Here is a 13,451-nt window from a genome sequence, read left to right as displayed (position 1 = left end):
TGCCCAGCAAGCCGGCCAGGTACGGGATCAAGATATGGGTGGCGTGCGACGCGCGTTCCAGCTACGCGTGGAAGATGCAAGTCTACACCGGCAAGCCCGACAAGCGCGGCCCTCCCGAAAAGCACCTGGCCACTCGAGTGGTCGTGGACCTCACCGAGGGACTGACTCCGGGACGCAACGTCACGTGCGACAACTTTTTCACCTCGCGCGAGCTCGCCGATAGGCTCTATCGCGAGAGAGGCCACACCGTGCTGGGCACTCTGCGGTCGAACAGACCCGAGATCCCCAGAGAGCTGCGCTGCGTCAAGGGCAGGGCCGTGGGCTCCGTCGAATCCGTGGTACTCGGCGGCTCCGCGGGACGAGGGGGAGGAAGAGGAGGACGAGAAGGAGGAGGAGGAGGAGGAGGAGGAGGGCCCGACACGATCATCCTCTCCTACGTGGCCAAGAAGAACAAGAACGTGCTGCTCCTCACCACAGCTCCTCGTTATAACCACCATCGCTCCGGCCCCGAGCCCCGGCCTAGCCGCCGCATCAGCAACAGCAGCAGCAGCAACAGCAGCGGCGGCGGCAGCAGCAACAGAAGCGGCGCGAAACCGCCCTTGGTGCTGCATTACAACCGCACCAAGGGAGGAGTGGACAACCTGGACAAGGTCGTGAGCACGTACAGCTGCAGGAGAAAGACCCGCAGGTGGCCCGTGGCCCTTTTCCACAACATGGTCGACGTGGCGGCCTACAACGCGTTCGTGCTGTGGAGGGAAATTCACCCCGACTGGATGCCGGGCAAGCTCAACAGACGACGGCTCTTCCTCGAGCGACTGGGCAAAGCGCTCGCGCGCCCCATGCTCGAAGCCAGGGCGGCTTTAGCGCGAGGACCGGGAGGAGGAGGAGGAGGAGGCAGAGTCGCGGCCCGAGGCGCTACCGCCGAGGCAGCCTCTAACAACAACGCTACGCCACGCGACTCCTCTCCGGTCAAGAGGCGCAGGTGCCGCGTGTGTCCCAGGAGCAAAGACGTCAAGACCAAGATCCTGTGCCGCGAGTGCCGAGCGCACGTGTGTACAAACTGCGCCGTCACGTACTGTCCCAACTGCGCCGCTTCTTCTTCTTCTTCTTCTTCCCGCGACGCCGCTCCCCGGACGCCACCGACGCCGTGATAACACAAGCGCCCCAACGGTGGTCCCCTAGCGACCCACCCCCACCCCACCCCACCCCACCCTATCATCATCATCATCATCATCATCATCATCATCATCACACAATATATGCCCCCGGGGGGTCCTAGTGACCCCAAACCTATCATCATCATCATCATCATCATCATCATCACATATGCCCCCGGGGGGGGTCCTAGTGACCCCAAACCTATCATCATCATCATCATCATCATCATCATCATCATCATCATCATCATCATCATCACATATGCCCCCCGGGGGGTCCTAGTGACCCCAAACCTATCATCATCATCATCATCATCATCATCATCATCATCACATATGCCCCCCCGGGGGGGGTCCTAGTGACCCCAAACCTATCATCATCATCATCATCATCATCACATATGCCCCCCCGGGGGGGTCCTAGTGACCCCAAACCTATCATCATCATCATCATCATCATCACATATGCCCCCGGGAGGGGTCCTAGTGACCCCAAACCTATCATCATCATCATCATCATCATCATCACATATGCCCCCTGGGAGGGGTCCTAGTGACCCCAAACCTATCATCATAAAACACACATATCCCCCCCCAGGGGGTTACCAAGACCCCCCATCGCCACCACCACCATCATCAGGATCATCATCATCACACACACACACACACACACACACACACACACACACACACACACACACACACTCATCATCATCATCACACACACACACACACACACACACACACACACACACCTCGGGGGGTCACCACGACCCACGCCCCGAGAACAGGCGGGCGCACAAGGGTTAAACTTCTTGAATTCTTCATCGTTTAAATCTTCGAGGATATCGGGAAGCATCACCATGATTTTCTGTTAAAATCAGAGCATACTGTCAGTCTGTAGATGAGGCTTTGCAGGTCATAATGAAAGGAAGTTGAAACCATAATGGTGTACACCGTGAATAGAAGATAGCCTTACAGAGAGCAGAGATAAGAAGTATAGTTCTTTAGTTCCTCACTTGATCCATATCCTTATTGATAACAGCACACTCATTGAGTCTATACAGAAGTTAGCTAGAACAGATTCAGACACTGACAATAAACTTTGTCCAAACTGAGATCAGCCTCACCTCTGCTGGGATTCTCCCATCTGCAGAGAAAGGTAGATGATCTGCAAGGAGCCAGGGATAAGAATTATAACACGCAAGCATTTAAAAGAATTGACGAATCTTGAAATTAAACGCAATGTTTTTGTATTGCAAGTCCAAAATATTTACTGTAAATCACATGTGCTGTGTTTTTTTTGAAAAAGGGTAAGTGACACATTTGGGAAAAAGAAAAGAAAAATCTCCTACAAACAGCTTGTATTAAAAACCTCTATGGACATGAATGTGGCCAGAGGCAGCAGGTGAATGGCCTCCTGAAAATGTCTGACAGCCCTTGAGTCAAAAAAAAAAAGTTTCTTTTAAAGGCATTTTAATGTTCCATGTTAACCCACTCAGATGTTTGGACAAGGTGCTGCCAGTCCTGCCATAGAACTGCTAAGTCTTGCTTTCCAATCTAAGGAACACTTAACTTCATGGCTTGTCTCTATTTTTTCTAATTTGTGCCTCCTCGTCTCCTCCTGCCTGTGAATCTCAGTTCATCATGCTCAAGGATGTCTAACTTCCTAAACTGCACCTGGACAAGAGAAGAGACTTGAAGGATGAACACATCTAATTGATCCTTTTACCTGTGGATATAGCCTAAAACTACAGCATAACTTTTGCCTTGTGTGTTGAGATTCGTGATCAGCAAAAGTGTGTTTAAACATTACTTGCAGACTTCCACATCTCTGGAATCAGCTTGTCAGGAAAACTCAGATTCGGCTCAGTGCTTCAATATGTTCACCACCTTCTCACTAACTGCTCTGCAGTTTTAAACATACATTTTTTTATGTGTTTGACCAAAAATGGTTTAATAGATAGTCACCCTGTTAAATTACAGCTGGCAGTTTTTCTTCTTCTTCTACATTGTATTGTTCTTTTTTTTTCCCAGTGTTGATATTATATATTGTTTTGTTTGTAGGTTAATTGCAGGAATTTCTTAAAGATAGAAATACCTGTAGAGAGTGGTCTCCTCTCTACAGGAGCTCACTCTGCAGGTGGGGGAGAGATATAGGAGAGGTAGAGAATGAACTCAACCTGGGTGTCTATTGTCTTGTGTAGTTTGGGAGATGATTGGATGATGGGGTGGGTGCAGTTTTCTCTGGGGTGGAGTCGGGTGGGCTGCCCTGGACTGTGTGGGGCTGGGCGGTGCTGCTGCTGCGGGCCCCGGTCCGGATGGGCCTTCCCTTTCTTCCCTCCCCATCCTCAGCTGCCTCCCTATTCCCACTCTACCACACCCACCCACACACGCAGGACTTGGGGTGCAGGTATCTCACCAGGGTGCAGGGGAGGCACTCCCCCTCTGTCCCCTTCTGGCCGCCTGTGCCTCAATTTTATTCTGCAACCTAGACATCCACATTACTCACACTCTCACATAACACATACATATAGGGCCTTGGGGGTGGGCACGTTTTACAGCATCCAGAGGATGGTCGGTGTACTCCAACCCACCTCTGGCGCTGGTGCCCTACCCTCAATTTTAAATGCATTTAGACACTAAGGGTTTTCGAGAGGAGCCGTGCTGCTCTATGAGAGGAAGCAGGAACCATGCTCTCCTGTGTTTTAAATGCACTTTAGAACAGCACACAGCAACACTACATATGAGCGGGCGTAGGGAGGTTTGGGGTCTTCACTCACCCCGGTTCTGTTAGCCGTCAGGGCCGGGGGGCTGGGAGGAGGTGCTGGCCGTCAGATTGGGGTCTGGGATGCGGGGCCTCCCTGCTGCAGATAAGGAGGTGGTCCGCTTGCCTCCACCCCAGAGAGAAGGGTTACATCTCCTGGGTTTAGGTGTGGCTTGCCCCTCTGGGGCGGGGGTACCTGGACCTGGGATGTAGAGTACGTTTGGGGAGTGTGACTGTCTGTGCAGTGTCTATTTGTGTCTGTCTACACGTTGGGTGAATGACGAGTATTTGGTTGTGTATATGGGGTGGGAATGCACGTTTGTGTCCGCGTGTGCCTGTTCGTCTGTGTCTATATGTCAGGTTGGGTCTTAGACTCAACCTCTCTGGGTACATCTCAGGCCCTCCAAAGTACGGAGGCCTATCTCCCCTCACCACACTCCCTGCCGGTGGCTGATGCCCTCAGACGTTGGTGTGTTGGTGGTTCTTGTCGACTGGGGCTGGGCGCTCATCAATAGCGTGTCCAGCGGGGTGGCCTGGGGGGGCACAGGCCACCCCCCCAACCAGACTGGCCACCCCAGGTGCCACCCCAAAGGTAAAACAATAAAATTCAATCAAATGTACGATTATGTTTTCACGGTGAAGCTCAGATATCCGAGTGTAAGTGAATGCAGCATCGGCTTCTGCGCTATGTGCATCACGTTAGCAAAGGTAGGAGAGCCAAGCACGAAAGACGGCACTGCAGGAAACAATTTTTCGGTGAAAGAAAATGAGGACAGAATAAATGTCCCGGTAAGTAATATTAAGTTTGTTGAGTTTAGTAAACTTCGGTGAAATTAGAATACCAAGGAGAAAATAACACTTAAAGAATTATTGCAGCCGTCGAATATTTCAGACAGTATGCTACTGAGGGGAGCTAACATAAGAGTTATGAGTTATAAGATGTAATCTAAGTCGTAACATTGCTGTATGGAGCTGCAGATTTGGTTGCAGGTTAACATAGCTGGACTGGCCATCGGGCATACCGGGCATATGCCTGGTGACTTATTTTTTTTTATTTTTTTTGTAATGGCATGAACAATGACAGGTGGTGGATTGGCCAGATGCTGGCAGATGTGTAAAAATAACTCAGTTGTTTGGTGGTGGCTATGGCGGAGCTTCCACAGAGGCCAGCAGGTGGATGAGGGAAGGGGAGGCAGGAGGAGAGCCCCGAGGAGGCCACCAGTCCGAGTGTCAGGTGAACTGAACTTCAGGTAAGAAGTTATGACCTGCAGTCTATCTGGGTCAGATATAAACCAAGTTTAGGTGGAGTTTATTTTCATTGTGCTGACTTTTTACTGTCAGTTGCAATAACTCATACTGCGTTCTAGCCAGCTTGATGGAGTTTTTAGGTGGGTGATGTTACTGATAGTGAACTTTATTTTATTCATACGTTTAGTTAGTAGAGTTGCCAACGGCTCCTTAAAAAAATGGGATGGTCCCTCATTCAGAGAAAATATTACACGTTTCGTATTGAGCTGAGAAGAGACGCAGTTTGTCCCGGATTTTAGTTAGAATGGAAAAAGACACAAAGCTGGAGTTATTCTGTGTTTATGCTGCACAGCTGCCTCCTCTTCTCTCATTCTCTCCCCCCTGCCTCTCCTGTTTCTACTTCAATCATGAAACTGATCAATAATCAGCTGATCGGCTTTTCTCTCTTGTTTGTTTATCGCCCACTTTGCGCCAGAAAGAGGAAACCAGCAGATGTCGCGCTAAACAACAGCAGCACGTTTAAGCTGTTGTCAGAATTTATTTAATATTAATTTCTAGTATCAGCTGATGTTTGCTGGAGCCACAGCTGTAAAGCTGCTGGTCATGATGTCAGTTTGGATATATGGTGAGAGGGAAACATGAAGATGAAACCAGGAGATGTCCTTACTGAATCATCAGAGCTGAACAGGTGATGGAGAAACAGGTTTACCTTTTAGGTGACATGAATGAGTTGAAGGGAAGTTATGAACTGTTTCTGAGAGACAAATAACACCAGGATCCTTTTCTATGCAGCTGACAGCTGGTAACTGTGCAGGGGCGGGTCTAGCGAAGTTTTTGCAAGGGGGCCAGGTAGGGCATTAACAGGGAAAGGGGGCACAAAGAAATACTTTTCTTTCTTATTCTCATTTAAAATATCTCGCTTTTATTAAATAATTATCTAAATCTTACAACCAAAGTTTTTATCTGACGTAAAATGTATAGAAATCATACATATACCAACAAGACTGTGTACATCACTGTCACAACAGCATTTGTTTTCATTCAAAGTCTTTGTGGCTTTAATACCTGGTGGGCAGGTCTGTAGTCAAAATGCCAGATTTTCTGTCCCAGTCCAGCCCTGCAGGTTAATACTGGCAGTGTCACCATGCCAGCTGACTGGATTTCATCATCAGCCAGTGCTGTTCTTTATCAATATTACCAAAGTTTACCATAAGGCAGCAGAGAAAGTATTTACTTGCTTTCAGGTTTCATTCAAATGTTAGTCTTTTCAGTTGTTTCCCCACTTTTTTCCTGTTTCAAAATCAAACACCAGTTTGTGAGAAGATTATCTTCTTTTTTTTAATAGGCATAAGTTTTACATTGGAACTGGCTAATTTGTCAATTGTTTGTTACAAATGTTCGTATTTTAATATTAAAAAATGTTTTTGCCCAAAACATATGTGCACTATGTGTCAGTAAAAATACTATGCAAATATTGCTGTCCTTGAATGCTGAGTAAACACTGACAAAGCACTGATTGTATCTCTTGTACTTTATCAACGCAGTATCTAAAAACTTTGCACCGTAGAGGTTAAAATCTCCTTCTAATAAGAGTTAAAAGCGCATTCGGTTATTAGGTTTATAGGGTTATTGAATTATGGTTAATGGTTGGTAGAATTTTTTTTTAAACATTATCTGCCAATTACATCTGCCACCCTTCTCCAAATCTGTGCCCCTACCTGGCCCCCCCAACAAAAATTTTCTAGACACGCCACTGGCGCTCATGTATGTACTGGCTCACTCCTGGTGGCCGATTGGCGGGCCTGGCGCCTGTGGCCCGTCTGGGCTCCTTCCGGGGGGTGGGATGCCCTCAGGCCTCTGGCCTCTGGGCCTGAAGCTCGGTCCTCTCTGGCACAGCTGGCTGCCGGCAGAGCCCACGGGCACGCCACTGCAACCCCCTCTGACTTCTGCTCCGTAGCTGCTGGGTGACCTCTCGTTTGGGGCTCTACTCAGCTCTTCCCAGGAGGGTGGCACGGTTCCCCCCCCTTTTGGTGGTCCTCCTCGGGTCCGTGTACTCTGGGGCCTCTGGATATCTGGGGCCTGGATCTCCTCCATACCTGCTTCATGCCCTGGGGGACGGGGCTATGGCTCCCCACACTCCCTAGCAGATCGTTACATGAAGAAACCTTTGGAATACAAGCATGCTGATCCACACAGGTATGCACACAGGTGTACACACGGGTGTTCACAGACGCGGACTACACCTTTCTTGGCTGCTGCCTCAAAGCACATTGTGCGCTGTCTATCTTGCGTGCTGCACAATATCGTTTATTATTTAGTATCTACTGTTATCTACTGCTAGCTAGTTTATTGTGATGGTGCCGTTTTTATTATGTTGCTCTTTGTTGTTTGCTTTCTCTTCTGTTTTTTTTCTCTATACAGGTGATCCAGGTGTTTTGTTTGTTTTTCTTTCTTCCCCCCTTTCTCACCGTCTCTTCTCCCCTCTGTTTTTCTTTCTTTCTCTCCCTCTCTTTCTTTCATTCTTTCTCCCTGTCCTATCCCCCAGTCATGTCTGTCCCGTTTGTAGCAACCGAAAATAAAATAAATACATAATTATAATAAAGGTCAATCAAATGGACCAATATGGCAAGGCCATGATGATCCACTTGGTAAAATAAATCCGCTTGGCATCTTTCTTGCCCTTAAGACAACAATTCTGATGACTAAAGATCCAAACGGGACACAAAAAAAAAAAAAAAATAGAAATACCTGGATGACTTCTAGTTTTTGGGTTCTAAATTCAGATGAAACTGAGGTTATTGTACTCGGCCCTAAAAATCTAAGAAATATGGTGTCTAACCAGATTCTTACTCTGGGTGGCATTACCTTGACCACCAGTAACACTGTGGGGAACTTGGAGGTGTTTTTTGACCAATATATGCTCTCCAATGTACATATTAAACAAATATGTGGGAATGCTTTCTTCCATCTAATATCTCTTTTTTTTTTTTTTTTTTTTTTTTTTTGGCCTGTCCCGTTTGGCTCTTTTGCCATCAGAATTGTTGTCTAAAGGCAAAGAAAGATGCCCAACGGATTTACTTTACCAAACTGACCATCCCAGCCAAACTGACCATCCATCTAATATCTCTAAAATGAGAAATATCCTGTCTCAGAGAAACACTGAAAAACTAGTTTATGCATTTATTACTTCTAGGCTGGACTACTGTAATTTATTATTATCAGGATGTCCTAAAAACTCCCTGAAAAGTTAATTCAAAATACTGCAGCAAGAGTACTGACAGGGACTAGAAAGAGAGAACATATTTCTCCTGTATTGGCTTCCCTTCATTGTCTCCCTGTTAAATGCAGAATAGAATTCAAAATCCTTCTCATCACATACAAGGTCAGAACTGGAACCAGCTCCTAGTTTGGATTTGGGAGACAGACACCCTCACTACTTTTTTTTTACCCTTAAAACTTTCCTTTTTGATAAAGTATATAGTTAGGGTTGGATCAGGTGACCCTAAATCCTCCCTTAGCTATCCTGCAATAGGTGTAGACTGCAAAAGGCCTCATTAAATACAAATAGACATCACAGCTTCTTAAACACCTGGAGCTCAAAAAGTGCTAAAATATGAGGAAGAACTCAAAGTCAACATGGATTAGTCAAGATGAATATTGTACTCTATTCCTTTCTAACATGTCCAAAGAAATTTCAGGATAATGACCTGTTAGATCGGCTTCATGCTCCCAAACCTCTGTGTCAGTTTGGTCTCGGATGGTTAGAGTCACTTCATCTGTATTCATTGGAAGGCGGATCACAAATGTTGGGGAGTAGTTTGGTCCAAACTCCATGTCAAACTCAGCTCTCTGAAAAGAAGCATAGCATCAGTATCTTTAACTATGGCAGTCTCATTAAGTGATTGTAACCCCATTCCTCTTATCATCTCATGTCTCAATTCATGTGGATGGCATAGTTTTGTACACCTAAGGCCCAGATTCTGTTTATAGTTTCCTCCATTGTAGACACTGATATTTCTGCCAATAAATCCTTACATGCTACCTACATGAACATAAAACGTACAACATCTTGATTCAAAAAGTCAAATTAAATGTTAAATGTAGAGAATATCTGCATTTCAGACACAGGGTGATTATTTTTGATATTGCTGGTATTATTTTACACACAGCTTGATGCCTCCATTTCATTAAAGTACTGGACAACTTTTCTTCAGAGTACTTACTTTGGGTTGGATTTTATTGGCCACGGGACAGTGAACGGTGTAGGTCGTATTTTTGATGAGGTTACACGCAGAAGGCACCAGGATGAAGTGGGAAGGTTGATGATGCTTGCTTACCTTAAGAGTCATCAGAACATTTTATATAGAGTTTTATCCCTGCATGAAACTATTTACACAATGACACCAAATAAAATCTACAAATTTTAAGAAGGGATACACTTGAACCAGCAAACATTTGGCATTTTAATTGAAACTTTGATTTGTTATCATTAAACTATTTTTCTAATTAATTTTTGTTTTTCCAGAAAAAAATGCATGACTGACAGCTAAAATGGTTACTGAATAGCTAAGGGTAATACAAACAGGAGTTTATATTTAGGAGTTTGGTATTGTTGTGCAGTATACAGTAATGGATGCTTATAATCACTGCTTGGTTATGTTCTGGGTAGCAGCAGAGATATTAGAGAGAGAGATGAATGTTGTTAAAGTTCAGTTGTGACTCATTTGTCTGCATTTGGGTCCGAACAACACAACCTCCACGCCATCTGCCATCACACATTGTGACAGTTGGAGAATTTTGGTAAAGATGGTGGATAGAAGTTTAGATTACTGGAGAAAGTTTTTAAAACCTTACATGTGGGCAAAGTCAGCTAGCCTTAATCAGGTGCAACTACTGGTTTCATACAAGTGTTTCTTTTAATTTCCAAAACATTGAATTAAAGTTTATATACATAAAGCTTTAAAGTAACTACCAAAGTAAGGAGCCAATTGTCTTTTAAATATGGCTGCTATGTAATACACTTGCTTTTACAAGGATTTTGATAGAAGTGATCAGTTTAAGATGACAATGTTTTTTAGTAACACTTTAAACTGGCTGTGGGTTGGTGGGCAGCCATAATGTCTAAACACCATGTGCTCCACAAAGAAGGAAATGCTACAACAGCAACAGCACAAGTCAGCTTTTCACAGCCTGTCCACAAAGAAAATCAATTATTAGTACCAGAAATTATAATGGGACTTATTTGTAAGTGATTCATTTCTCCCACTGCACATCTACACTGGAACACATTGTGGTTCCACCTGCCACATCCATTTTTAATCAATGTTCACATTCATTGTTGGTAGCTACAACTCCAAGTGAATATAAAGCTACACAACTATGCACTAAACTGGATTCTATTGACACAATGAAAAAGATGAAGCTGTAAGAATAATGAATTTTTACCTCAGTCAAGGGGATGTTTCTTGGCAGAAGAAGCACATTGATGTTTTGAGTCTGTTTTGCATGGTTTGGTGGACTGAGGAACAATAAAACTTGCCCCTTAACTTGCTTGTTCCAAATGCCCATCAGGAAATCCAGGACAAGGCCAAAGGCAGAGAGGTGGGGGTTATCAACAATCACATGAGTATCTGTGATCTTTAGTGGTTTGATGAAGCTCATTGCATCATCAGTGAAGTGGGCAACAGACAGGAGGCCATCAGAGAGCAGAGCTGTGAAAACACAGAGTCAACAGACATGTATTTATCTGAACACCCACTGATCCACTCATTTTAACTACCCACTCTTACAAACAGCCTTTTTATCCCTTTTCTGACCCTCTTATCTCTTCTCTGTTCCTTTCTTTTCAACATGCTGTCTGGAATGAATTCATATTACTAAGATCATCATCAATCACTTCAATATGACCGTGCACTTTCTCCATTTTCAGTGAGTGAGCTCATGTGCACGACTATGTTCACGTGTGACTCATAGTGAGAATCTGTATGTATATTTGTGCCCATTCATATACACAAATAGCGACACACACACACATAGTTGAGTACATGTAAAAGTCAATCAATATGAATTATCAAGGCTGAAGAAATATATCGGGGAAGCAGAGAGCATGAAAATAAACAGCCTGCTCTCCAAAGATCTATCCAGCATGTACTCTCAGCTTCAAGAGAATAACAACACAACACAACTAGAACTGAGCAATATTAGGAGAACATTTGGGAGAAAGAGGTGTCACACAACACCACTGCCAAGTGGCTGGTGGACCTAAGAGCAGACTGCAGCAACCACCCAGAGCAAGAGCCAGTCAACATCACAAAGGCAGACATACAACAAGTCTCTGGGGTGAGTGGGTGATTATTGTGGGCATTACTGTCAAAAATAATCTGCTCACCTTCCTGTGTTTTTACACAGTGTGGGAAGTGTAGCTGACGGACAGCATCCTCACAACATTTGATGTCGAACAGTGGCCCTGCAGCCATCTTTCCAGCTGGTTGGAGGACGCTCTCATCCCACTGGATGATTTTGTACAGGAGCTCTGCCTCTCGAGTCATATCAAACACCAGTCCAGTCAGAATACAGTGGAACAAACCTGAACCAGGACACTTGAACCTGCAGGATATAACATAAAGGTTGTATGACCTGAACTTTTAAACCCTAAAATGAAAAACTTTGTTCCTATCAGACTCCGCCTCACGATCACTGACCAAAAAGGGAGCACACAGACAAAAGTAAAACATATATCAAAGTTAATGCAGGTAACTCCAGGAGCATTTACTCCTGTAGCACCTCCACTAATGATGAAAGAGTGAAACAGAAATTATAGTAGTTTCTGTTGGTGGTTCAAAGGAAAGCTTGTTTTATTTTTCTACATTTCCCTAATTTTGTCTTCAATGAGATGAAAAACACAGCTAAAGATTTTCCTGTAGTGTGCATTAAAAGTATTATCCAAAATTTAATGCTAAAATGCTCCCAGAGGTCTGCATAATCTGTGTTGTTCTAATTGTGAGACATGAGAACAACAGAAATTTTATAGAAAATTTACTGAGAATGTGACATGAAAGCTGTTACAGCTGTGGATTTATGATGTTGTTACCTGTAGGAGATTTGTGCACATTCATTTTTTACTTCAGGTATGAAGCTGGATGGAAGCTGGAATTTAGACAGAAACATTTGTTAATAAATGGTGAAAACTTAACTTAAGCATGCTTTACAGATAAATTGTATGTACAGTGTGAGAATACCGGGCTATAGAACCTTTTTTTTTTTTTTTTGCCTGTCCCGTTTGGCTCTTTTGCCATCAGAATTGTTGTCTAAAGGCAAAGAAAGATGCCCAACGGATTTACTTTACCAAATTGACCATCCCAGCCTTGCCGTAATGGTCCATTTGATTCACCTTTTATTGTTTGTTTTATTTTCACTTGCTGAATACGGGACAGACTTGACTGGGGGAAAGAAGGGGAGAAAGAAAGAGGGAAAGAGAAACAGCTGAGAAGAGGGACGGGGGAGAAGGGCAAAAGACAAAAACCAACAGAACGGGCAGAGAAAAAAAAAATGCATATATCAATCACCTGGGTCACCTGCTGAGAAAGAAAAAAGAAAACAAGCAGAAGAGAACAAGAGTAATAGAATAAACAGCATCACAATGATATATGGGAATATGACAGTAAATACTAAATATTAAACATTATTGTGCAGCACATAAGATCAACAGAACACAGTGTGCTTTGAGGTAGGAGCCAAAAAGGGTGTAGTTTGTGGGTGTGATCACCCGTGTGTACACCTGTGAGCATGGGCTATAGAACCTGACAGTAAATTTACTAATCAGGATCCCACAGAAAGGGTATAAAGCTAAAGCTTGATGCAATATGATAATTATTCATGTGTAGTGTAGTGAAGTTTGTTAGTTTCATCTTATAAATTCACAACAGGCATTCAAAGAGTTTGTTAGGATCTACCAATCTTAGAATCTTCAGATTATTCTGAAATATAAATATAGTTTCTTTTCTCACCTTCTTCACATCTTTGGGATTTATGTCTGGTGTATTTGGACCCGGTTTGACCTCAGAGTCATCTGATGGGAGAAGACAAAGAGCTGTTGGCAATATACAGTGGGGCAAAAAAGTATTTAGTCAGCCACCGATTGTGCAAGTTCCCCCACTTAAAATGTTGACAGAGGTCAGTAATTTGCACCAGAGGTACACTTCAACTGTGAGAGACAGAATGTGAAAAAAAAAAATCCATGAATTCACATGGTAGGATTTGTAAAGAATTTATTCGTGAAT

At 44.2% G+C, this 13,451-nt stretch overlaps 1 protein-coding gene across 1 annotated transcript in view; it reads right to left on the bottom strand.

Annotated features, from left to right (window-relative positions):
• LOC146547118 (uncharacterized) overlaps window positions 1-13,451 on the bottom strand; it is a 266,741-nt gene that overhangs the window by 201,777 nt on the left and 51,513 nt on the right. Inside the window, exons 21-28 of the mRNA XM_085265834.1 lie at window positions 13,179-13,240; window positions 12,263-12,318; window positions 11,561-11,778; window positions 10,618-10,883; window positions 9,396-9,509; window positions 8,880-9,021; window positions 2,288-2,328; window positions 1,970-2,028 (exon numbers count right to left, since the gene is read on the bottom strand). Of these exons, the coding sequence (XP_085121960.1) occupies window positions 1,970-2,028; window positions 2,288-2,328; window positions 8,880-9,021; window positions 9,396-9,509; window positions 10,618-10,883; window positions 11,561-11,778; window positions 12,263-12,318; window positions 13,179-13,240 (958 nt within the window). The remainder of the gene's footprint in view (window positions 1-1,969; window positions 2,029-2,287; window positions 2,329-8,879; window positions 9,022-9,395; window positions 9,510-10,617; window positions 10,884-11,560; window positions 11,779-12,262; window positions 12,319-13,178; window positions 13,241-13,451) is intronic.

The sequence above is a fragment of the Mchenga conophoros genome, linkage group LG23 (genome assembly GCF_057382185.1).
Source record: "Mchenga conophoros isolate Kocher_MC1m ecotype Shallow Benthic linkage group LG23, M_conophoros_male_GT1.1, whole genome shotgun sequence".
NCBI lineage: Eukaryota > Metazoa > Chordata > Actinopteri > Cichliformes > Cichlidae > Mchenga > Mchenga conophoros.
Note: the sequence above shows the minus strand (reverse complement) of the source record. Positions and strands in the feature narration are given on the sequence as shown.